The sequence below is a fragment of the Anarrhichthys ocellatus genome, unplaced genomic scaffold (genome assembly GCF_004355925.1).
Source record: "Anarrhichthys ocellatus isolate YVR2014 unplaced genomic scaffold, GSC_Weel_1.0 scaffold6, whole genome shotgun sequence".
Classification (NCBI taxonomy): Eukaryota; Metazoa; Chordata; class Actinopteri; order Perciformes; family Anarhichadidae; genus Anarrhichthys; species Anarrhichthys ocellatus.
This window is the reverse complement of record NW_022280036.1, coordinates 8078586-8099601: the sequence shown is the minus strand read 5'-3', so window position 1 is coordinate 8099601 and position 21016 is coordinate 8078586. Positions and strand designations below refer to the sequence as shown.

General features: G+C 42.8%; 3 protein-coding genes across 4 annotated transcripts; 1 reads left to right on the top strand and 2 right to left on the bottom strand.

Moving 5' to 3' along the window:
* Positions 1–440: 440 nt before the first annotated feature.
* gnao1b (guanine nucleotide binding protein (G protein), alpha activating activity polypeptide O, b) lies at positions 441–7617 on the top strand. Its single transcript, XM_031846081.1, has 8 exons — positions 441–780; positions 926–968; positions 3843–3984; positions 4214–4374; positions 4469–4597; positions 4712–4841; positions 5665–5818; positions 5918–7617. The coding sequence occupies exons 1-8, from the start codon at positions 663–665 to the stop codon at positions 6103–6105; spliced, it is 1065 nt and encodes a 354-aa protein (XP_031701941.1). The 5' UTR covers positions 441–662; the 3' UTR covers positions 6106–7617.
* A 287-nt stretch (positions 7618–7904) lies between these two features.
* Positions 7905–15408, bottom strand: cog4 (component of oligomeric golgi complex 4). Its single transcript, XM_031846075.1, has 19 exons — positions 15213–15408; positions 14515–14597; positions 14293–14407; positions 13992–14166; positions 13561–13754; positions 13053–13158; positions 12753–12910; positions 12454–12512; positions 12245–12369; positions 12015–12133; positions 11206–11372; positions 10925–11090; positions 10577–10639; positions 10353–10466; positions 9907–9999; positions 9744–9827; positions 9557–9658; positions 9181–9309; positions 7905–8636 (listed from the first exon to the last, which is right to left on the bottom strand). The coding sequence occupies exons 1-19, from the start codon at positions 15345–15347 to the stop codon at positions 8502–8504; spliced, it is 2322 nt and encodes a 773-aa protein (XP_031701935.1). The 5' UTR covers positions 15348–15408; the 3' UTR covers positions 7905–8501.
* A 73-nt stretch (positions 15409–15481) lies between these two features.
* Positions 15482–20758, bottom strand: LOC116382781 (uncharacterized). 2 transcript variants are annotated; one of them, XM_031846077.1, is made up of 5 exons: positions 19751–20758; positions 18471–18866; positions 17880–18302; positions 17317–17363; positions 17126–17175 (listed from the first exon to the last, which is right to left on the bottom strand). In XM_031846077.1, the coding sequence occupies exons 1-5, from the start codon at positions 19905–19907 to the stop codon at positions 17167–17169; spliced, it is 1032 nt and encodes a 343-aa protein (XP_031701937.1). In that variant the 5' UTR covers positions 19908–20758; the 3' UTR covers positions 17126–17166. The 2 variants fall into 2 exon arrangements, with proteins under 2 accessions (XP_031701936.1, XP_031701937.1); XM_031846076.1 differs by lacking the exon at positions 17317–17363 and having other exon boundaries at positions 15482–17175.
* Positions 20759–21016: the final 258 nt, after the last annotated feature.

Below are 21016 nucleotides of genomic sequence, written 5' to 3'. Positions count from 1 at the left end.
TAATCGTGTTCTCCTTGAACGCCATTCACGCATGTGTGTCAGGCCTGTTTATGTTGTTTACGTCAGTGCAACCCTTGTAGAAGAGGAGAATATTAGTGTCGAGGCGTTTTGATTTCAACAACAAGACCATTTACATTAATGCCAAGAGACAAGAGGGCAACAGTTGCCATTTAAACGGCTCTTTCATTTGAATAATCTTTCATGGGACGTGATTAAAAGCCCGGCTGCTCTGACGTAAGCGAGATTTTCCGCGTTAGGTGAGTCTCGCGCAGCCAGCTCTGCTTCACTCCTCGTCCTCTCGCGCTCGCTGTTATCATCATCACCAGCAGCACCGCCCTGTAGAGAGAGAGACAGAGAGAGAGAGAGACCCCCCCCCCCCCCCCCCCCTCTCTCTCCACCTAACAACAACCCCAGCCCCGCAGGCTCGAGCACAACGACCCCACCCCCCAACCCCCTCTGAGAGAGGAGACGGAGCGAGAGAGAGGCGCATATACAGAGTCACGGAGAATATAGACCGTTTTCTGGATCCCGGCTCTGTTTTGCCCTCAATCCGGGCCTAATGCTGTAGCAGACAGCGCAGGAGGAGAGAGCTCGAGTGAGAGACAACGCACTGATTGAGAGTCGGTGAGGGACGACGGGATTGTGCTCATTCGCCTGGAAACATGGGATGTACACTGAGCGCCGAGGAGCGCGCTGCTCTGGACCGGAGCAAGGCCATCGAGAGAAACCTGAAGGAGGACGGGGTGGTCGCCGCCAAGGACGTCAAGCTGCTTCTGCTCGGTAAGAGGAGAAACCTCCCCGGCTGCGCGGCACGGCTCGGTTTGGTTTGTGGTTGTGGTGGGACTGCATGGGGCGGAGGTGCTCTCCGTGGTACTGATCTGATTTCACTGCCGGGTCTCACTCTAAACCCTCCGTTCTTTTACAGGCGGCGGGGAGTCCGGTAAAAGCACCATCGTCAAACAGATGAAGTAAGTGGCTCTTTTTTTTTTCTCGCTTCTTTTAACCCTCTCCGACTCCGCCAGAGTAAAAGGCCCGAGATTTGCGCCTCCCATATCTGTGCTAAGGCAGGTTGAGCCGCCATGTTTCGAGAGGCCGTATAGCACCGGAGGAGTGCCGGTGACTCGAGCACCTCCTGCAGACGGACAGCGAGGCTGCGGAGGCCGCCCCGGTGCGTCCCAGGGCGCTGTTCACTGCCTGGGTGCTGAAATGTAGTGAACACAGGTTTTTAGTTGACGACAGGGAGTGTGCGACTGGGAATATGTGGGTGTTGTTCCTCTGTGTGTGTGTGTGTGTGTGTGTGTGTGTGTGTGTGTGTGTGCGTGTGTGCGTGTGTGTGCGCGTGTGCGTGTTATGCCTGTGTGTGTGTGTGTGAATTACATTGAGGTCACTACAGCTCCATTAGTGAATACCTCTACTTTTAATCTTAATGGCTTTAAGTGCCCGATATCGCCGGGAGTACTTTGCCTATAAAGCGGATTTAAGCAGAAATATGGCTTCTAAAACCGCATCTAAACCTTCCCCTGTCTAAGCTAAATCATCTTTTGATGTTTTAAATCACTGTTGTTGTTTTCTCTAACCCTTTTAGTTAAGTTTCCAGATATTTCTCTAGGAAAAGGCACGGTCCCTTTTAGGTTATCTATTTTGTTTTGTGAAACATCTCCCGGTGTTTGTGGTGTAGCAGTGTTTCTCTCTGCGCGTCCCGGCCTGCAATGCACTGACTGCGCCCTTCCTCCCTCCCTCCCTCCTTCTTTCCCTCCATGCCCTGCTTCCTCCTCTTCCCTCCACCTCATTACCCTAGCCGTGCACGGTCTCTGGTCGTCCATAAATCACTGCTGTGCCCTGAACACAAACGCCAGGTCCAAATAGTGTTTACAAATACTTTTCAGGGTTTGTTTTAGCGTCAGCAAGCAGCAGATGGATGGTTGTTACCTGCCTGCACAGTGTGGGTCATAACGTTTAGGTGTTGGAGAGCAAGTTTAACATGCTCTGCTGTAATAGGTCCTCTCATCATCATCACCACCATCCTCACTTGATATGCAGGTTAGTATAAAGGTTGAGAGTTTCATGTTGTGTGATCCAGGCCTGGAACTGTGGTGGAGGTTTACATTGCAGTGAGAGTGAAACTACACCTGCTGTTTCACTGCATGAGTGTGTGTGTGTGTGTGTGTGAGAGAGAGAGAGAGAGAGAGAGAGAGAGAGAGAGAGAGAGAGAGAATGAAAGGATCAAATAAATTACAATACATTTTGAGCAGAAACATTTTAAAAACCTAAAAATGGTAAAACATGTATAATCGAGTGTCATAGCTGTAGAGATGAACACAGTGGAGTAGATCTGATGTTTGGATTGAATGAATGAAACAAGAAGCTACTTCAGTGATGTACTGTCGAAATGTCAGTCGTGTCTATTTTTAGACTTTTTGTGGAGACTGTGATTGATCAGTTAAGTTTTCATCACTGTATGTAGATCTGTAACGATTAGTCCATTCAATTAAAAATGAATCTGCAGCTTGATAACCTCTTAATCGTTTTAGTCATTTTAAAAGTAAAAATAGCTAACAATCACTTGTTCTGACTTTATTAAATGTGACTATTTACTTGTTTTCTTACTTCTCTATCATATTAAAGCTGACCATCTTTGAGTTTTGGACTGTGCACAAAACTACAGATTTTAAGATGACATCTGGGCTCTTGGGAATTGTAACGTGCATTATTAAATACTTTAATAAAATCTTTATAGACTAATGAATTGAGGAATCAAGAAAAGAATCTGCAGATTAATCACCAAGGTATGTAATTGTTACTGTAATTTTAACTTCTTTGCCTTAAAACAATAAGCATCTTGCATACACTGAACGCACAAAATGTAAAATAAATGCACCTCTTAGGGTCATTTACTGGTTCCTGCTACTTAAATGTGACGATTTGATGCTTTTCCTTTGTCTTAAATTATAGTAAATTGAATACTTTTGGGTTTTGGACTGTTGTGGAAGATTAAAATAAATTACATTTTCTTTTAATTTCCTTATATTTCATAGACAAAGCGATTAATCAGCGCATTCATTGATAATAGAAAATAATAGTTGGTTGTAGCCCTAAATGGCCTTTGCTGTGTGAAACTGCATCTCTAGTCCTTTACCCTGAAGGCTAATGTTTTATTTCATAAAACTGTTCATTTTTATGATGTTACTGGAGGTGGCCAGTCGGCACTGCTATAAAACATATTTTCATAACGTGCACTGATGGAGGGAATACAGGTGGATAGGTTTTTTCCTCCTCAAACATCAGTCACGGATCACAAAAAGAGGTGAAGTTTCAACATGTCAGGAAGTTATGACTGATATATTTTATAGATTCACTGAACATGAGGTCAGGGTGAGGAGGGTGTGCTGATCGATAATTTTATGATGACCAGACTATAAGCAGTTTAACTGTGCCGCACTAAATGTAACGGTACAGATCTGTGTGGTGGGATTGATTAGTGCTCTGGCTGATTCCACTCCATTGCCCACCATGAATTATAAATGGCTTAAATATCACATTACTGTCCAATTACAGATCGCAGACTGAGAATGTGATCAATTCACAACCCATTATACACTGACACACTTAAAGATGCGTTTTAGGTGGAGATGGTTGGAAGAAGAGAGAGGGGACAAAAACACGTTTTTGTGGTTGATGCCAAGAATCACCTGGCACACACACACACAGGAAGAAAAAGCTCTGCCAGAACATGTGGACCTGTCATTGTTAAAAACACAATTATCTTGGTCTGTAGGAACATATGGATATGTGTGACTTATTCTCTTAAGTCCATACTTGCTAATATCTGTTTGGCCCTGCAGGATTATCCATGAAGATGGCTTTTCTGGGGATGATGTGAAGCAGTATAAGCCTGTGGTCTACAGCAACACCATCCAGAGCTTGGCGGCCATCCTCCGAGCCATGGACTCACTGGGCATCGAGTTTGGAGACAAGGATAGAAAAGTTAGACTGCTGAGAAACTAATATTTTATTTATATTTAAGGGTTGAAATGGGATATGTATCTATTTGGGTTAAGATATCTAGTTGATGTCACTCACATGGACTGGAAGTGAAACTGGAACTGTCATTTTAGGAAACCAGGACTCTTAGAAATATTTGACCACAACAACATTAATCCACAGATATAAGTGTGTTCCTCTTCCCCTGATCTTATGAAACATATTCGTCCAGGCCGATGCTAAGCTGGTGTGCGATGTGGTCACTCGTATGGAGGACACGGAGCCGTACTCTGCAGAGCTTCTCACTGCTATGAAGCGTGTATGGACCGATGCTGGGACTCAGGAGTGCTTCAGCCGTGCCCGGGAATACCAACTCAACGACTCTGCTCAATAGTGAGTGGAGCTAAAGGACTATAAGAACCCATATATGTGCAAAAGAGACACCAGTCTTCTAACCCACATTCTTGTTGCTCTTTATCTCGATCAGCTACCTGGACAGTCTAGACCGGATCGGGGCACCAGACTACCAGCCCACAGAGCAGGATATCCTGAGAACCCGAGTGAAGACTACTGGTATCGTCGAAACCCACTTCACCTTCAAAAACCTCCATTTCAGGTGGCTGTACATGCAGCTCAAGACAACTTGGCCTTTGTCGTTGGCATTTTGTGTAAGATTAGGTTCAGGGATTACAGCTCTACGCCTGAACTGACTTATTGCATTTTTTTCCAGGCTGTTTGACGTTGGGGGTCAGAGGTCAGAGAGGAAGAAGTGGATCCACTGCTTTGAAGATGTGACTGCCATTATCTTCTGCGTTGCTATGAGCGGATATGACCAGGTGCTCCATGAAGATGAAACAACTGTAAGTGTGACTCAGTTAATTCAGTCTCAATCCCTCTGGTGCACAATTCACTGTGGGGGTTCTGACTGATGTTAAAGACGTCCCGGTTTCCTGAGTGGTTTAGAGACATTACTGCAACATCACCGATGTGATTCTGTACGGGGACCTTTGATGCATTTATATCCTCACATTGGACCTTCGCCTCTCTCCGTCTCCATTTTCCCATCTGCACACTACTGTTACATATCTATTAAAAGCAAAATGCTCAAAAAATAAACCCTTGATAGTTACAGTTTGACAAAGCCAGTACACATTTTATTGTGTCTTTTTCCATGTCTATATTTTAATAGAAGAAGTACAAAAACAGGATTCTCTCTGCACTCAAGTCAAGTCAAACATAGTTACAGAGCATACGTTCTTATTTATACATCCCAATGTTGTCTCAGAGGGCTTCACCATAAACTCTATCCTTCAACCCTTGAGTTGAATAAATAAAAATGTCCAGGGAGGCAGAAACCCCAACAGAAGAGGACAGACAGTGAAACTACCACTAAAAAACCCAGTAAAATCATTTATTTAGTTGTTTTTTAATTAATAATTTGTTTACTTTCTTCCTCTTTGGTCAGCCAGGAGCCTGGGGTTGGGATAGCAAGAAAAACATTACTATTTAAATGTTTATTTGTTGTTCCTTTTTGATCATTCACAAAAAAATCTTTGAACAATAAATGTTTAAAATCCCCCTTGTTTCTCATAGACAATCACTTGGTGGTTGAAGCAGTGATGTAGAGTTTGTTAAACTGGCATCTTGTCTTGAAGTTAAGTTATTCTACTCTACTTCCTGCAGAACCGCATGCATGAGTCACTCATGCTCTTTGACTCCATCTGTAACAACAAGTTCTTCATCGACACCTCAATCATCCTCTTCCTCAACAAGAAGGATCTGTTTGATGAAAAGATCAAGAAGTCACCGCTGACGATCTGTTTTCCAGAATACACAGGTGAGTTTCATCTTCAAGCAGAGCTTCCTCATGAGCAAAGAAAGATAAATGTTGGCCCTTCATGCTGTCTGCTCTTCTCTCTCTCTGCTTTGTCTCCAGGTGCTAATACTTACGACGATGCTACTGCATATATTCAGGTTCAGTTTGAGAGTAAGAACCGCTCTCCTAATAAGGAGATCTACTGTCACCTGACCTGTGCCACAGACACAGGAAACATCCAGGTAGTGTTTGATGCTGTCACTGACATCATTATTGCAAACAACCTTAGAGGGTGTGGCTTATACTGAGGCCTGGCCAAGCACAGAGGTTGTTATGGAGAGTATGAGGTGTTAATAATGATAATTTTGATGATACTTAAAACACATTAATATGTAATTCTACACGTCCAAATGGACCCAAAGAGCTGCCGTCTGACACCACACTGGATTATTGCCATGATTTGTTCCCTTCCTCTCATTTTGATTTCGGTATAAAACCCCAGTTTTGTCTTATAAAAAAAAACGTGTTTTTGAGCTGAATGTTTCATGTTTCGTTGATGACTGTGTCAACAACTGGGGAGGTGAGAAGGGGCAGCACCAGGGTTATATTCAGCTGGAGCCTCGTTTTGCAAAACTGAGAAATGCAACGCGAGGAGAGTGCAGTGTCGTTTTTAACCACAGCGTGGACTACTGTCCCGTTCTTTATGTGACGTTTTTAATGTGCAAATCTCGAGGCATTTATATCTGTGCTGAAAATAGCCTGTTGTGCTGCGTTTGAAGAGCTGCTGTGTGTATGAAGATGGAGAAGATGAGGATGATGATGGGGAGGTGCTGTACTCGTGGTACTCGAGGGTCATGGTTGGGAAGGAGGCTATTTTAACTTTCAGAGGGGACAAAGCTTCCCTCTCCTTCAGACCCACACATGACTGAGTAGCCTGCAGGTCTTTTCCACTCTGTTTTCTCTTTTACTTTAAAACATAATGAGAGGACTCTTCTGTTGAGAGTGGCTACCCATTTCCATTGGCCTCCTGTAGCGTGAGGAAATGCCTAGCAGCCAATGATGGCAACAAAAAAAAGAAAAAGAAAAGTCATATCGGTGTCAGCCATCTGAGGGACAGATTAGGATTCATAGTTCATGGTCATACTATCAAATAATATTTAAAACACAGATTATTATCATCGAATGATTTATTTATTTAAACCTCATGCCCTACATGCCTCCTTCTACCTCCTGAAATCCCGTGCCACATATTTATTTCCTGACATGAAACACTGGGGTCCACAGACACCTGTCTACGGTTCAGAGGGTAGAAAGCAGCCCTCCAATGGCATCTTGTTCTCTGTGTGGTGCTTTACCCTTCGATGTGAATCTGTGTAGAAGTAGAAGACTGCACAAGAACAATATCATTTGAGGCAGCCTCTGTCTGGGGAGTCGTGGGTTTTCCCCAACCCTCTTCTTCCCTGATCAGTAAACAGGGAACCATTACCCCCCCCCCCAAACACACACACGTCTGTCACGTTTCTCTTTTCACAGAGAAAAAAGTACAGCTCTCCATTTTCACCTGTGCACCCAGAAATTCTCCCATCTCTCTATACTCTTATCTATCACATATCAGTCCCCGTATCCTATCTCCATTTTCACCTTAAAAGCACCGTACTGTATATATATTATGATTATACCAGATTTTTTTTTTTACTGTGAATGTTTTTGTGCTGCACCCCATCCTATTTGGTAGTTTATTGGTTGCTCTCATGTGGAATGTTTGTGCTGAGCCAATCGAATGTTGTGTTTACATTAAAGCCACACTTTTCCTAACTATTCCTGCTGTTTGTGGTCTGAGTCTGATTACATCCACGCGCTCGCGGCGCCATCCCCTCCGCACAAGTTTAAACACACACGGACCGGCTTTAATCTTTGCAGAGAACTGAGGTTAGACCGAGAAATTAGGCTGACAATTATGAGAATGGACCACTTTTAATGCTTCATTGCCCAGTGAACACAGCTTTGTATTTAGTGTCAGAAATATGTATAAAAGATTGGGAACAGGCCTTGCATGGCAATAGGGCAGCACTCCGTGAAATGTGGCGGATGGCAGGGATCAAAGGCGTTGCAGAGCGGCTCTCAATTTATTAGGTTAAAAGTGTTCCATCATCACAGACAAGGAGCTATTCATATATTGAATGACTAGGCTGGATCAGCTGTCTGACCTGCTTCTGTCAGTTTAATGGGTATGATGTTCATTACTGCTCCGTTTTACCGACGGCTCCCCTCCTCAGTCCCAGTGTGTCCTCGCTTCTCAGAGCCAGCTTTAGGTTAACAGGTTGGAACTCCCGGTGTGACACAATTACACTTTTTAATTACACATTTCAGGGAATATTCTCATACTTTACAGATCATTCGTATTAAATAGTTCACCATTAACCGCAGACCATGCCCCTAAAAGCTGAGCTGTAACTCTGATACGGACCGACATGAGCCGTGTGTGGAGCAGAAGGCAGAGACTGAAAAACCCGACTGAAATCTCCAGGATGAGCTTTTTTGTTTCAGACAAAAAGAAAATCCCAGGCCATTTGCCCGAGCCCCGCCCACCCCTATTTACATAAACATGGATTAAACCTAGATTGTGCAGAGCTCTTTAGTGCAAAGCATGACAAGGTGGGTACTGCACAGTGATCACTGATGACCAGCGGGAGTAGTTCATGAGTTACAGTCGCAGCCTCTTGATATCTTCACTTCTGAAGTCAATACGAAGCGCCAGAACCTGACGCACCTCCGCCGGGGTCAGCCGCCACGTCAGCGGGCCTGAGTTTGGGCCCCAGTAATCCAAGATCTCAGTTACCTGCAGGACAAATAGGTACATGTGAGTGGACCAGGGGGAAGTACGTACATTTACTTAAGTCAAATGTAAAAAAAGTGATATTATTCATAATGCATAAAATTGCCCCAGTGAGTATTTACTGGCTTATTATTATTGATGCATTCATGTAGAATTTTTTTTATTTTTCGGGGCAGTTTTGCAGCACAGGTCTGGCCCAGTTTAATGGTTTGCATCTATGGACCCCAGGGCCCCCTGGATGCCCCATTTTACTGTTGTACTTGGTCGAGGTGGAGCCAATTCAACACTTTTATATATCGTCAGTCATAACAAAGCATCACAAGTCACAAAATCCTTATGTTTTGTATATAAAATCTCAATCTTTAAAGTAACGGCAACTAAAGCGGTCAGATAAATGTCGGAGTAAAGTTAAGTAGAATTATAAAGTATAATAAAATAAAGTAGACATATTTTAAACATGTACTTAAGTAAATGTACTTACTTACATCCCACCACAGCCAAACAAATGCAATTACTCTGTGTATGTGTGTAATATGATCCGAATTACCCGCTCCAGGTTAAGGATGGTGGCCATTTGTGTGAGGCGAGCGAACTTATCCCTGATGGTCCAGGTGGTCACGGTGGTGAGGTACGCCACAAGAGACCGGAGCTCTTTATCGAACTGCAGCCCTCCAAGCTACGACAGAACCATCAGAATCAGTGAATGGGCTTCATGTTGCACAAAGTATCAACATTTATTCAGAGGTTCACCGTAAACACGCTCAAAATAGGAGGATGATATCGTGACAAAAGGAGGCAACCTCCCATGCAGGCCTTTCTGAACACATTAATAAATCATTGCTCAGGCTTATCATCATGTGATGTGATGCAAAGTGATGCAGAGGGCGCGCAGCGCCACCTTGTGGCCGAGCCCGGCTCCTCACCCTGCTGAATGAGCATTTGAGAACGGTCTTCTCCATTTCAATAGATATCAAGCTGGTCATCAGGCTGGTCAGAGTGTCGTAGATGATGGGAGACAAGGCCGTCTGGCGAGGAGACGTAGAGAAGTTTAAGTGATAAGAAGGAAGGATACATTTATATTTTGGAGTCATAGCTGCTTAGACAAGATACCTTGAACTCCGCCATGAGCTGCTCCAAGTTAACGATGAGCTGCTGCACCCAGGGATCATTAGCTTCGTAATCATTGAACTCCTCCTGTGAGGAACAGCAGCTGTTACAGCGACATGTTTCGTAACCTCTAGTTTATTTTCGTTGACTATTCTGAGAACGTTACCTCTTCTATGTTGTGTGTGATGGACAGGAAACTGCTGATCCAGGGTTTGAGATGAGACTTTATGGCTGTTGTGTTTAACTCAGTCAGGCCCTCCTGAGAAGTGAAACCACATCAGAGAAGGAAACACTGGCTGGACACTCGGAGACAAAGAGGCTGATAGTACCACGAGTTTACACACATCTACAGTACAAAAGCTCACATACTGTACATGTCCTGTATTACCGTGGCAGGAGGTTTTCATCCTTCTTCTGTAAAATGACACCAGTAATTTGAACAGCTATCTCCTTAAAATTTGAGTTTATTTAAGAAAAATATTACCAGATCTCAACCACTTTGGATTGTACTTCCACTGTAAATAAGTAAATACACAACGCTCAGCTGACAAGCACTGATCAGTGTGTGCGTGTGTGTGTGTGTGTGTGTGTGTGTGTGAGAGAGACACCAACCTGTAAGAGATCCTTGAACTTGGTGGATGTGTTGACAAGGTCGGACAAACAGCTTTCTATCTTAGCTTGTTCTCCAGAGCCGGGGCCCTGATTGAACAACTTGGAGCAGTCGTTCTGCGAGAATAAAAAAAAAAAAGAAGAAGAAGTAAATCTCCGAGCAATGAGGTCAAGTATAAATGACAGGATGAATAGATGCAGAGAGCTAGCACAGATGAGCAACTTACCTCAAGGTTCCTCTTTAAAGTTGTGATATTCTCACTACACACCTCAACGTTATTCAGAGTCACCTAATATAGAACGAAAAACAAAGAGCCAATATGGTTAAAGTCTGCAGAATTATTTTGGTAGCTATAAACCTTTAAGTGTTTCTTGAAAAAGGTTTTTGCAGTAGTGCTTCCTTCAAGAGCCATTTTAAACATTACCTCCCTTAAACTAGGTTGAGGTTATTCATGCGTTTCATTTCTCACTTAAATTACTGACGCTGTATTTTTAGTCTGGCCGACGATGTCTGACATGCTGCCTGAGAGCGAGGTTGGGACATACACGTTTATCCGTTTGTCTGTGCATCTTACCAGAAATGCCGCCTTGGCGTGTTCAGCGCTCTCGATGCCCATTGTGTTGAACTTGCCCTGCTGTAAGCTGCTCTGCATTAGACTGACCGCACTGCTGACGCCACGCTGGATGTCCTGCAGCGTCGTAGCCGGGAAGCCCTGCCGCAGCTTATTATACAACACCTCCCTAACAGGTGCACAGAGACAGGGCAGGAGGGGGCACATAAATGAGACGTGAGATGCGAAGAAGTGTAAAAAAGAAAGTATTGAACATGTCAACTGTGAAGTGACAGAGTGAGCACCTGAAGTCAGACTCCAGCACAGAGTTGGCGTGGTTGATCATGGCACAGAGGCAGTCGATGCTGGAGCTGGATAAAGCTCTGCTGATGCACTTCTTCACGATGTAGAAACAGTCGTCCACCATGCTGGAGTTCAGCTGACCCTTCTCATAAGTATCCATAGTAACAGCCTGTGGAGGAAAATATTATTTCTTTAAATTTAATTTAATATGTTCTGATGATAAAGATGACATTTAATGTGTGAAATACACTGTTATTATCCTCAATGTTCAACACTTTCACAACATGTTATCTTAAAGGGACCACATAGTTATTTCATTGTAAAGGTTGTTATTAAAACTATAAGATAATTCTCACATTCACACATGTGCACTTATTTCATATAATAGTTTGCCAAAGTAAGCTTTAAAATCTTAATAAGAATCAGAATCACTACCGCTTCCTTCTGACACCTAGAAGATAGATAGATGTGTGGAAGTATAGTTATTTCATTTGCTACAACTCAAATGAGTTACTTTCTTCGTGGGTTTAAAAAAAATTTAAATGTCAAGTTATTATCATTATTATTCATTTTATGTACTTTAACTTATTTTTCTACCATAATGTAATTAGGCAAAACTGTGATAGATAACATTTCATTGAGAATAAAAATATTTAAAAAAAGAAAGCAGCAGAAACCAGATATATCATCTTTATCATTCCTCGCATTATTGTTCCTTGTCAAAATATGATGCCTACATTACCCACAATACAAGCGTGTCACTTTAGGATTATTTAGTCAAATATAGATATACTGTATGAAACTCATTTACCTTGTTGACAGACTCTCTCATGTAGTACTCTTCCATTGGAACATAGTAGCCAATCAACTCCTGCATCGTCCTGCTCAGCAGGCAGTGTTTCAGGAGCTTCTCCACGTTCTGCTGATGCTCTGGACGTTCAAATATGTGCAAAGAAATAGCATTTTAGATTCTAGATAGCTTTTTAGCTACACATCTCAAAAGGGAACGTGTGCATGCATCACCACACAATGTTTAACTACCCTGTGTGACGCTCTGAGCATCCCCGACTTCAAAGTCGGCCAACATGCGACGGCGTAGAAAGCGCAGGTAGAGCTCGGCCCTGGCGTTCATCAGGGTTACTTCAGTCAGTACAGGGTCCAGTTCCCTGTTCGTGTGAGACAGACGGATAAACAACAACACCACACAGACAATAACAGAGGAGAGCAGGATGTTGCTGAGACAAACATACTTGGGCTCGATCCTCTCCCCCGGCACGCTCTTCATCATGCTGCTCTGGACGACCTGAAACTACAGGAGGGATACAAGTTCACAGTGAGTTCTCACTCAACAAAGTGACGGAGTAGACCTAAGCCACAGACATGAACTGTTATAGTATAATATAATCTGTCTATGCGTCTGTTTTTGCTAACCGCTTCTGTTTTTTTATGCTGCCGTCTCTGTTTGGTGAGCCAAAGACAAATTTCCACCCTGGTGGACAAAAAAAGACTAATTGTATTGTTTTGTGCAGGTATGCAGTGAAACACTCGCCTTGTTGTGGTATCCTCTCTGCTGGATGAACTTGTCGACTATTTTCTGGGCCTGTTGGTCACATTCCAGCTGCAGGTGAGTGATCAGTGTGTACAGATGGCCTGGACCATAATACGTCTCTACTATGGGCTGATGAGTCTCAACTACACGAGCAATACCTGTAAGCACACACCAACACGTCAGAGGAGTCCACTCAGAGCAGACGAAGGTAAATGTACGCACAGAGAGAGAGAGAGAGAGAGAGAGAGAGAGAGAGAGAGAGAGAGAGAGAGAGAGAGAAAATCAGGCCTGATTTCTCACCTTCCAGCAGCAGCGTCAGAGTGTCTGCAAAGACCAGCGGTGCTCTCTTGTCGCCCAGGTCTCCTCCTGTAGCCAAGAGAAGGTTCTCCTCAGCTTTGGAGGCCAGCTGTGAAAAAAATGAAACATGTTTATTTCTGACCAACTATATTTGCTATCTCATATGATCAACAATTTCTTACAATCATAACACATCAGATGAACTCATGGTGCCTTCTCTTTTTGTTCATGGAGCAGGCCATTATCCACATGTAGCTGACACTCTCACAACACACAACATCAGGATCAAGAAGCCCTCGTAATGTGTGCACCTAAACCAAGGCTGCACTGCTCCTGGATCCATAATCTCCATCTGATCTTCATCTAAATACACATTGTGATCCAAGGAATAAGTGTACCAAAATGGTTTTATTCCTTTAAAAACAATCCATGGATCTGCACAATAAACTTCCCACCAAACTTAAATCAAGCTTTTGAGCTAGACTCAAACCGGACCAACAACACAACTGACCTGACTGCAGAGATATTGGCCAAAGCGGGCGAGGCCCTGCTGGTGGAGGCCCAACAGAGGGAAGATCTTGAAAAACCTTTCCACTTGTGAGAGGTCGACTGCTGCAACCGCTTCGTCCAACTTCTCGGCAACGATGACCTTCAGTTTCTTCTCTGCCTCCTGCAGCATTACCAGACTGGCATCCACAGTACTGCCTGTGGAGACATGAAGCGTCGGCAGAGTTACAGTGCAAGCCCGGATGTGTATTGTCTCTATTTTATTGATACTTACAGTGCAGTGAGAAATGTTTGTATAAATAACTACAATCCTATAATGATCAGACAGATTCAATGTCAAAATAGTACAAAAACACAAAAAGATAACAGTCCGTCTTCGCTGCAGTGACTACGTACTGAGCTAAGCACTACGACAGAGAACTAGAGGCCTCGTACCTTCTTCTCCCTGCCTGCTCAGCTCAATAACCGACTGGTCCAGCGAGAGGTATCGGTGGATGTGGGCAGCAGCCTGCTCATAATCTTCGTTATGTAGAGCCGTCTGCACGCCGTCTGTGCAGAACTTCAGATCGAGGATATCGTCGGCGCGCTGGATGACGTTATACAGCCGTGTCTACAGAGGCAAAATAACACTAAGATCCTTAGTGTGAGATCCAGTACGGCGTTCTTGTAATAAAACCTCTAACACACCGTAAGCAACAGTTGAAACGTATACGTGTTTTAGACATGATGTACTCACCTTTGCCAGGTCAAGCTGTCTGACTTTGCGGCTGACGTTTTCAGCCAGGCTGCAGGTAAATGTGATCATACCCGACAACTGACTGGCATCTCCTTCAATCAGCTGTAGGTTGGGCCTGCAGAGCACAGACACACAACAGAACAAGATTCTTGTTGGTTGGAGCTCAAATGCATGCTGATCATCGAGTGCGTTTGAAACTACACTGATTTATACAAACTGTACCCCATCCTCTGCAGGGCCAGCATCTTTGTGTGAATGGTCCCCTCCTGTCCCACCAGTCTGTCCAGCTCAGAATCCACTTCTTTCTGTATTAGAGGAGAAAACACAGCATGTAATGACAAACAATGTGTTTTCAGCATCTTCTTCACAGATCACATGCACATCACTACAACTTCAATACATGTTTTAACATGTTCAACTGTGCTGAAGCTTCTGGAGCCTGACTTCATATGGTGTTTGCTTCATCTGTACAATAGTGTCTTCTTTACTTTTGTTGATGTGCTTAATGACACAAACAATGGATAAAAAAAACCACCATATGGACACAACTGTGCGTGTGATACCAAGAGTGGGAGGATCTCCTCAGATATACTTGTCAATCCGTTAAAAAGTTTCACATTTGATGCACTTAGAGCTGAAAGACTGTAACTATCTGTGCTGTATGTAAAGAGGAAGCCTATCAATGGACATGAAGAACACGTTTTAACATATCTAAGTGCCAGTTCTAGGTCGGTGTGGGCTGCTTCATTTTTGTCCTTTCCCCTAACCTGCAAAGACAAGTCATGTTCAATGTTTATTCAGCCATCATTCAACAAAGTGGAGTTTTTGTTTTGAGCCAGCAGCCTCCCGGAAGTTTACGTGGATGACGACGGGGAGTGTACACGTCAAACAAACTGCCGTTAACGGCGGTTTAGACGAACCTCCTCCGCGCAGAGCTTCCGGTAAACTCTCTCCAGGTCCTCCAGCTCCGTCAGCGTTGAGATGGTCTCCATGCTCGCAGAGGACAGCGAGCCAGAGTCGCATCTTTTCGCTGCGATGGATCCTCCGTCCGCCATCTTCCGCCGCCGATACTGGACGACTCAGGACCCACGTCATCATCTGGGAGTGCTCCCTGGGTTTAGCCTGTCAGGCGGTCCCTCTTCGCTCAGAGGGCGACGGAGAAGACACATGGACTCCTCGTTTTGAAATTGGGTTAACTTCACCCCAAGCAAGACCGTAACATTATCCTGAACCATCGCTAATATGAACCCACGTATTACCTTGGTGGTGGGGCTAGCTGTCGCAGCTCAGGCGCACTACCTGAGAAGTCGCGTTCTGGGAACAAAACGCTTGCTGGACGCATGCGTTGTACGTTCATGTACTTGCGACTGATACAAGTGTTTATTTCATGGGTTCATTCCTTTCTTCTCTTAAAGTGAATCAGTGATCTTGTGTTAAAATAGTACTATACCTCAGGTTTGCTGTGATATAAGTGAGAAATATGCACAATGTAAGGTTCATATGACAAATCAGAAAGGCATTCAATGCAACTAGATGCGATGACTAGTTGATAATGAATCATTGGTTTTGGTATTATTTATTAAGTATATACCTCAGGAACTTCTGTCATCAGAAATAACATGAAAAACTAAAACGTAACAATATCAAAGTTACTCAGGATACAGTTGGCCTCACTCACTACCATCATCAGTGATGTATTAATTCAGTAAAGAAGAGAAATCTAATTATTTTATTCTCTTGCACAGACATATTCTAATGACATCACCTCGTGTTCTTGTAGAACAAATGATGCTCCAATGGGTGTATAAAAATATTTTAACCATAAGTTAAAACTGCCTCTAAATCTATCAGTGGATACACCTTTAAATGATTATATATTGCATAAGCATCCTGTTTCAACCAAAAACATTCCCTTATTGTACAGTCTGTCTCGTGGTCAATTGAGTTTCTTTACAGGTTCACACCAATTGTTAGTGACAAAATGGTGAATTGTGGTAAATGAAATGAGTTTGATTATTTCATGCCCTCACATTGATAATGTAACTACATGGCACCCTCTGATGTATGTCAGTTTCTACTGTCATCATTCTAATCTCATGGCAAAGTTACACATCTGAGTGATAAGACTAAATTTAGATTCTTCTGAACCCGTCCTGCAGACTTGCAGAGTGAGAGACAACACATATTTTTTTGTGACCAGTCTTTGCCGACTATATACACTTAAAACTTGCTTGTTGCAGCCATGAATTAATACAGTGTGAGGTGGGGAGTGAGAGCTTCTTCCTGGATCAGATTTCTATGTATTTGATGCAAGAGGACATCAGGACATCACACAATTCAATGAGACAGGACCAGAGTGAGCAGTAGAGGAAGGATGAAGCAGCGCAACACAGAAACAAAAACAACTTGATTGTTTGCAAAATATATTTGACTAAAATTCACATTTTTACATCAACATGTATTTGCATTAGTCCCAAAGCCTTTATAGAATATCTAAAATCAGGAACGTCAGCAATGCGACCGTCATATTGTGAAAGAATCAGGAGGCTTGCTGTCCACTGGAAAACAAGACAAGTTCTTCTCTTTCCTGCTGAAGCTCCTCCCATTTCTCCAGCAGCTTTGTCTTTTCCTTCTGTACCTCTTCTCTCTGTCTACTCAAGTCTTTGGCTTCCTCCAGCTGTGCTGTCCTCAGTGACTCAATCTGCTCCCTCTCTGCAGCCGCCTCTCTGGCATTCACCGCACGCAGCCTCTCCAGCAGCTCCCTCTGGTGCTCCAGAGCCCGGGCCTCCTCTCTCTGCGCTCTCCTCAGAGCTTCTATCAGCTCCCGCTCTCTCCTGAACACACGCTTTTCTCCTTCAGACGCTTTAGAAACTTTTAACAAGCCTGTAAGAAGAGGGAAAGAGAAGGTCACGTGTTTAGTGTCATTACAATCTTGAATACAGAAGAACCACAAAATGAAAACATCTAAGAAAAAAATTTGATTATTTTAAATGTGTAGAAGATTCATCCACTCAATTTACATACGGGGATTATGGCTGCTGAGATTCCAAATTGCTTTCTTCTTGAAATTACTGAGAAAAATGACAACACAGGTACTTAAATAATGTGCTGGACGATGCTTTACCTTCCTATTTACTTCTTTTCCAGTTGGACTATAAAGGAAATTTACAGAGAGAACTATATAACCATACCCAACTGTATGTTAAAATTCTGGCCATGATGATAAAAACCTGGCTGATGTTTCAAACTAAATGTTCACAAGATAAAACCAGGGCTGGCTATCTAACTAACCTCGATACCTTCTGGTACCAACTAAAATGTATTTATGCTGTCAAGTACTGAAAGCTGGCCTCAAATATGTGGTTCACAATCTTGTCTTTATTATTCTTTGACCAGACAGTGTAGAGTATTTTAGATTGTATTTCATCTAGGTTGGTGTTTAGACAACATTTAACATTTGTCTTCTAATAAATGCAGAGGTTCTTGTAAAAACAACACATTTATACATGTCACTTATTCCACAAAGTGTCTTTGAAAAAACCAGAATGAATTATACACACAAACAACAGTGAGCTATAATACATTACCAGAAAACTGTCTCTGCTTCTCTGTCGCCCCAATGTTCTCTGGTGGCATCAATGCCTCACCATTAGCATCTGAGCTCTGTGATGAGTGGGGTGGTGGTGGTGGGTGCTGCCCGTCTGCTAGTAGCTGAGAAAACACCTCCGGGTGTCTCTTTGACATGTGCCGGTGCAGGTTGCTGGTGCTACCGCCTTCAAAGTACTGTAACTTCTTCATGCAAATGCGGCAGCGAGCAGCAGCTAAACTGTCCAGTTGCTCGTAGTGCCTCCAAATCAAGCTGCGTTTACTCCGCCTACGTTTCACAGGGTGGTCTTCACTCGCCTCTTCATGCCGTATTTGTTCTGCTGGACCTCCTTGTGCACCGCCCGGGATGCCGTTCATGGTAGGATTAAGGGTGTCAAAGTCTCCATCCTCCAGAACCACCTCCACTAAATAAGAGGAAAACAAAATGATGATTAGGTCTGCAAGTAACAGTTCATTACTGATTAATATGTTGATATAATTCTTAAACATAACTAAAATTGTTCAGTGTCAACAAAATTCTGCAGATATTGTAATGTAGTTTAGATTATATTCTATCGAGGTTTGTTTGTCACCATTAGCATCTGAGCTCTGTGATGAGTGGGGTGGTGGTGGTGGTGGTGGTGGTGGGTGCTGCCGTTCTGCTGCTAGCTGAGAAAACACCTCCGGGTGTCTCTTTGACATGTGCCGGTGCAGGTTGCTGGTGCTGCCGCCTTCAAAGGACTGTAACTTCATGCAAATGCAGCAACGAGCAGCAGCCAAACTGTCCAGTTCCTCGTAGTGCCTCCAAATCAAGCTGCGTTTATTCCGTCTACGTTTCACAGGGCGATCGTCACTCGCCTCTTCATGTGTTATGTCTTCTACTGGATGTCCTTGCGCACCTTCTGGGATGCCGTCTACAGCAGAATTAAAACCAGTTTCATTCACCACGGTAAAGGTGTCAGAGTCTCCGTCCTGCAGCGCCACTTCCACTAAATGAGAGGAAAACAAAAAGGTATAATTAGGGCTGCAACTATCGGCTAATTATTGATTAATACGTTGATATAAAATGTCATACAATTGGAATAAGAAAAATTGGAAAAGCAGCACAGCCTCACACCTGAGAAGCATCTAGTATCTGCCATTTTTGCCTGGTACATTTTGTTGACTTGAACAATTCATTTAAAAGCAAAATTGTTGAGTTTATTAATTTTCAATTACATATTACATTTATTTCAGCACTATTATGATAACCTGCTGCTTTTCCTGGCTTCTTATCATTATAGATTTGACAGAAAAAAATGACAATCAGGGTAATAAGCTGTCCTCTCATCATTAATAATGCAATGATGATGTAATGTAATATGCTGTAATAGAGTGCTACACAACCACATTGAGATTATCAGCCACAACATCAGAAAATACAACTGTAATACAGCATCTCTGCGACAGCTTTGCGTAAGCTTTTTTCCAGATGTATAAATTAGGCTTCAAACCTTCTTGGCTAGGTATAAGAATATCATATCTGGGGTTAAAATAAGCAAACTTCTCTCGTGTACACTAGCGCGGACGTCGCAGGAGATTGATTGGACATCAGAGCCGGGAGGCGGGACTTTTGCATCACATCCGTTACTTAAACAACAACAGTCTGCTCCTCTTCCTCATCCAATTTTTCAGTATATCTTGTTCCTGCTATGGAGCTGCCCAACGTAATGGGAACCAGTGAATCAAGCGTCTCAAATAAATCAAAGACTACCTGACAAAGGATTTCAAACCGTGGGGCTAAATAATAAATAATTTGATACCACATTGCTACACGCAATCACGCAGATTAAGTGTACAGCCGCAAGCATATGTGCGATAAAGGTAGCCATACCGAAGGAGAACGGTTTACTGTCCGTCTCCATGTCTTCATGGCCGTTGGTAGAAGTTGTTTCCAGTATCCGCTTCGTCAACGGTTTTAAAAAAGCCCCAAACGACGCTTCTTTTTCGGTCGGTATCGACCGCTCTCCCCGGTCCATCATCCGCAGCATCAACCTTAGTGGTCCAGATTAGAACTGCTAGCTCATATTAGCTCATATTAAACATCGTATCGGTGAAGTTTAGAGATAATGTAAACTACATTGCTCATTAGTTACAAAATAATCAGACAACAGTAAGAATCAGTGGCGTTAGCTTGGAGTTTATTCGGATTATTCCTTGCTGAATTTTGACCCACAATGCATTGCTGCCGCCAGACGTCATCTCCGGGGTGGGGCAGAACTTGTCATAAAAGAAACATTTACGAACAACTTCCGCCCTTTTCCCTGCATCCATGCCCATTTCCAATATGAGATGATTTGTAATGAAAATAAAATAATCCCTTTTCAGAAATTGAATATCGAAGCCTAAGTTACTTTGTCTGTTGCACATTTGTTAAAAAAATGGATTTCTAATGGATGAATTTGATTATAAATATGGAACCATATGTACCACACAGCAGTATTGTAGTGTAATTCAGGTAATTCTTGCTCATGTATTATGACATGTGCATGTGTAACTATAAGCTAAAACCAGTAATGTGGCACATGTAACGTTTCACTTGTCCCATTGGAATAAAAACATGTACAGCTGATATTAAAAAATGTACTTAACAGCTATTAGAATATATATTTTGAATGTAATATATGCAGCAATCAGATCCTGTAATCCCCACATGACTGCAGCATAATGCTCCCATGGAGAAACAATGGAGATGAGGGACGAGGCATAATGTAACATATTTAAATACGCAGTAAATATGTTTGAAAGTGATTATTGGTAAAGATAAGCATGCTGCTAGCTCAGTCTAGAACACTGACACAACTCACCTGAGCCAAAATGTTAGATTATGTTAAAAACAACTATGTTCTATGGTTTCAATACACAAAGACTTGGCAGGTAGAGGCCATATTTGTCTTTACAAAATTAATAAACTGAAGTTTGAACAACAACACTAAATAATTACAACTGTATTTATTTAAGGAAATATCTGTCAGGTAGATGAACAGTACAGTTTCCCAACTTAGATGCAACACATTGTGCTCAAAAAGCCATATTATCAATTAAAACAACACTAACTCTAAACAAGATAAATATTACAACCGAAATTCACAGGCTGAAA

What these genes read in the sequence shown, in the direction of transcription:
- LOC116382781 (XM_031846076.1), bottom strand. Translation starts at nt 19,907, where the DNA reads ATGCTGCGGATGATGGACCGGGGAGAGCGGTCGATACCGACCGAAAAA. An exon ending in CAGTAAACCGTTCTCCTTCG is followed by an intron (nt 18,867 to 19,750) that starts GTATGGCTACCT and finishes CCTCTCATTTAG; the next exon opens with TGGAAGTGGCGCTGCAGGAC. An exon ending in ACAGAGCTCAGATGCTAATG is followed by an intron (nt 18,303 to 18,470) that starts GTGACAAACAAA and finishes CCTCTTATTTAG; the next exon opens with TGGAGGTGGTTCTGGAGGAT.
- gnao1b (XM_031846081.1), top strand. Translation starts at nt 663, where the DNA reads ATGGGATGTACACTGAGCGCCGAGGAGCGCGCTGCTCTGGACCGGAGC. An exon ending in TTCAAAAACCTCCATTTCAG is followed by an intron (nt 4,598 to 4,711) that starts GTGGCTGTACAT and finishes ATTTTTTTCCAG; the next exon opens with GCTGTTTGACGTTGGGGGTC. An exon ending in CTGTTTTCCAGAATACACAG is followed by an intron (nt 5,819 to 5,917) that starts GTGAGTTTCATC and finishes CTTTGTCTCCAG; the next exon opens with GTGCTAATACTTACGACGAT.
- cog4 (XM_031846075.1), bottom strand. Translation starts at nt 15,347, where the DNA reads ATGGCGGACGGAGGATCCATCGCAGCGAAAAGATGCGACTCTGGCTCG. An exon ending in GAGCAGGCAGGGAGAAGAAG is followed by an intron (nt 13,755 to 13,991) that starts GTACGAGGCCTC and finishes ATGTCTCCACAG; the next exon opens with GCAGTACTGTGGATGCCAGT. An exon ending in TGCTCAGAGCGTCACACAGG is followed by an intron (nt 12,134 to 12,244) that starts GTAGTTAAACAT and finishes TTGAACGTCCAG; the next exon opens with AGCATCAGCAGAACGTGGAG.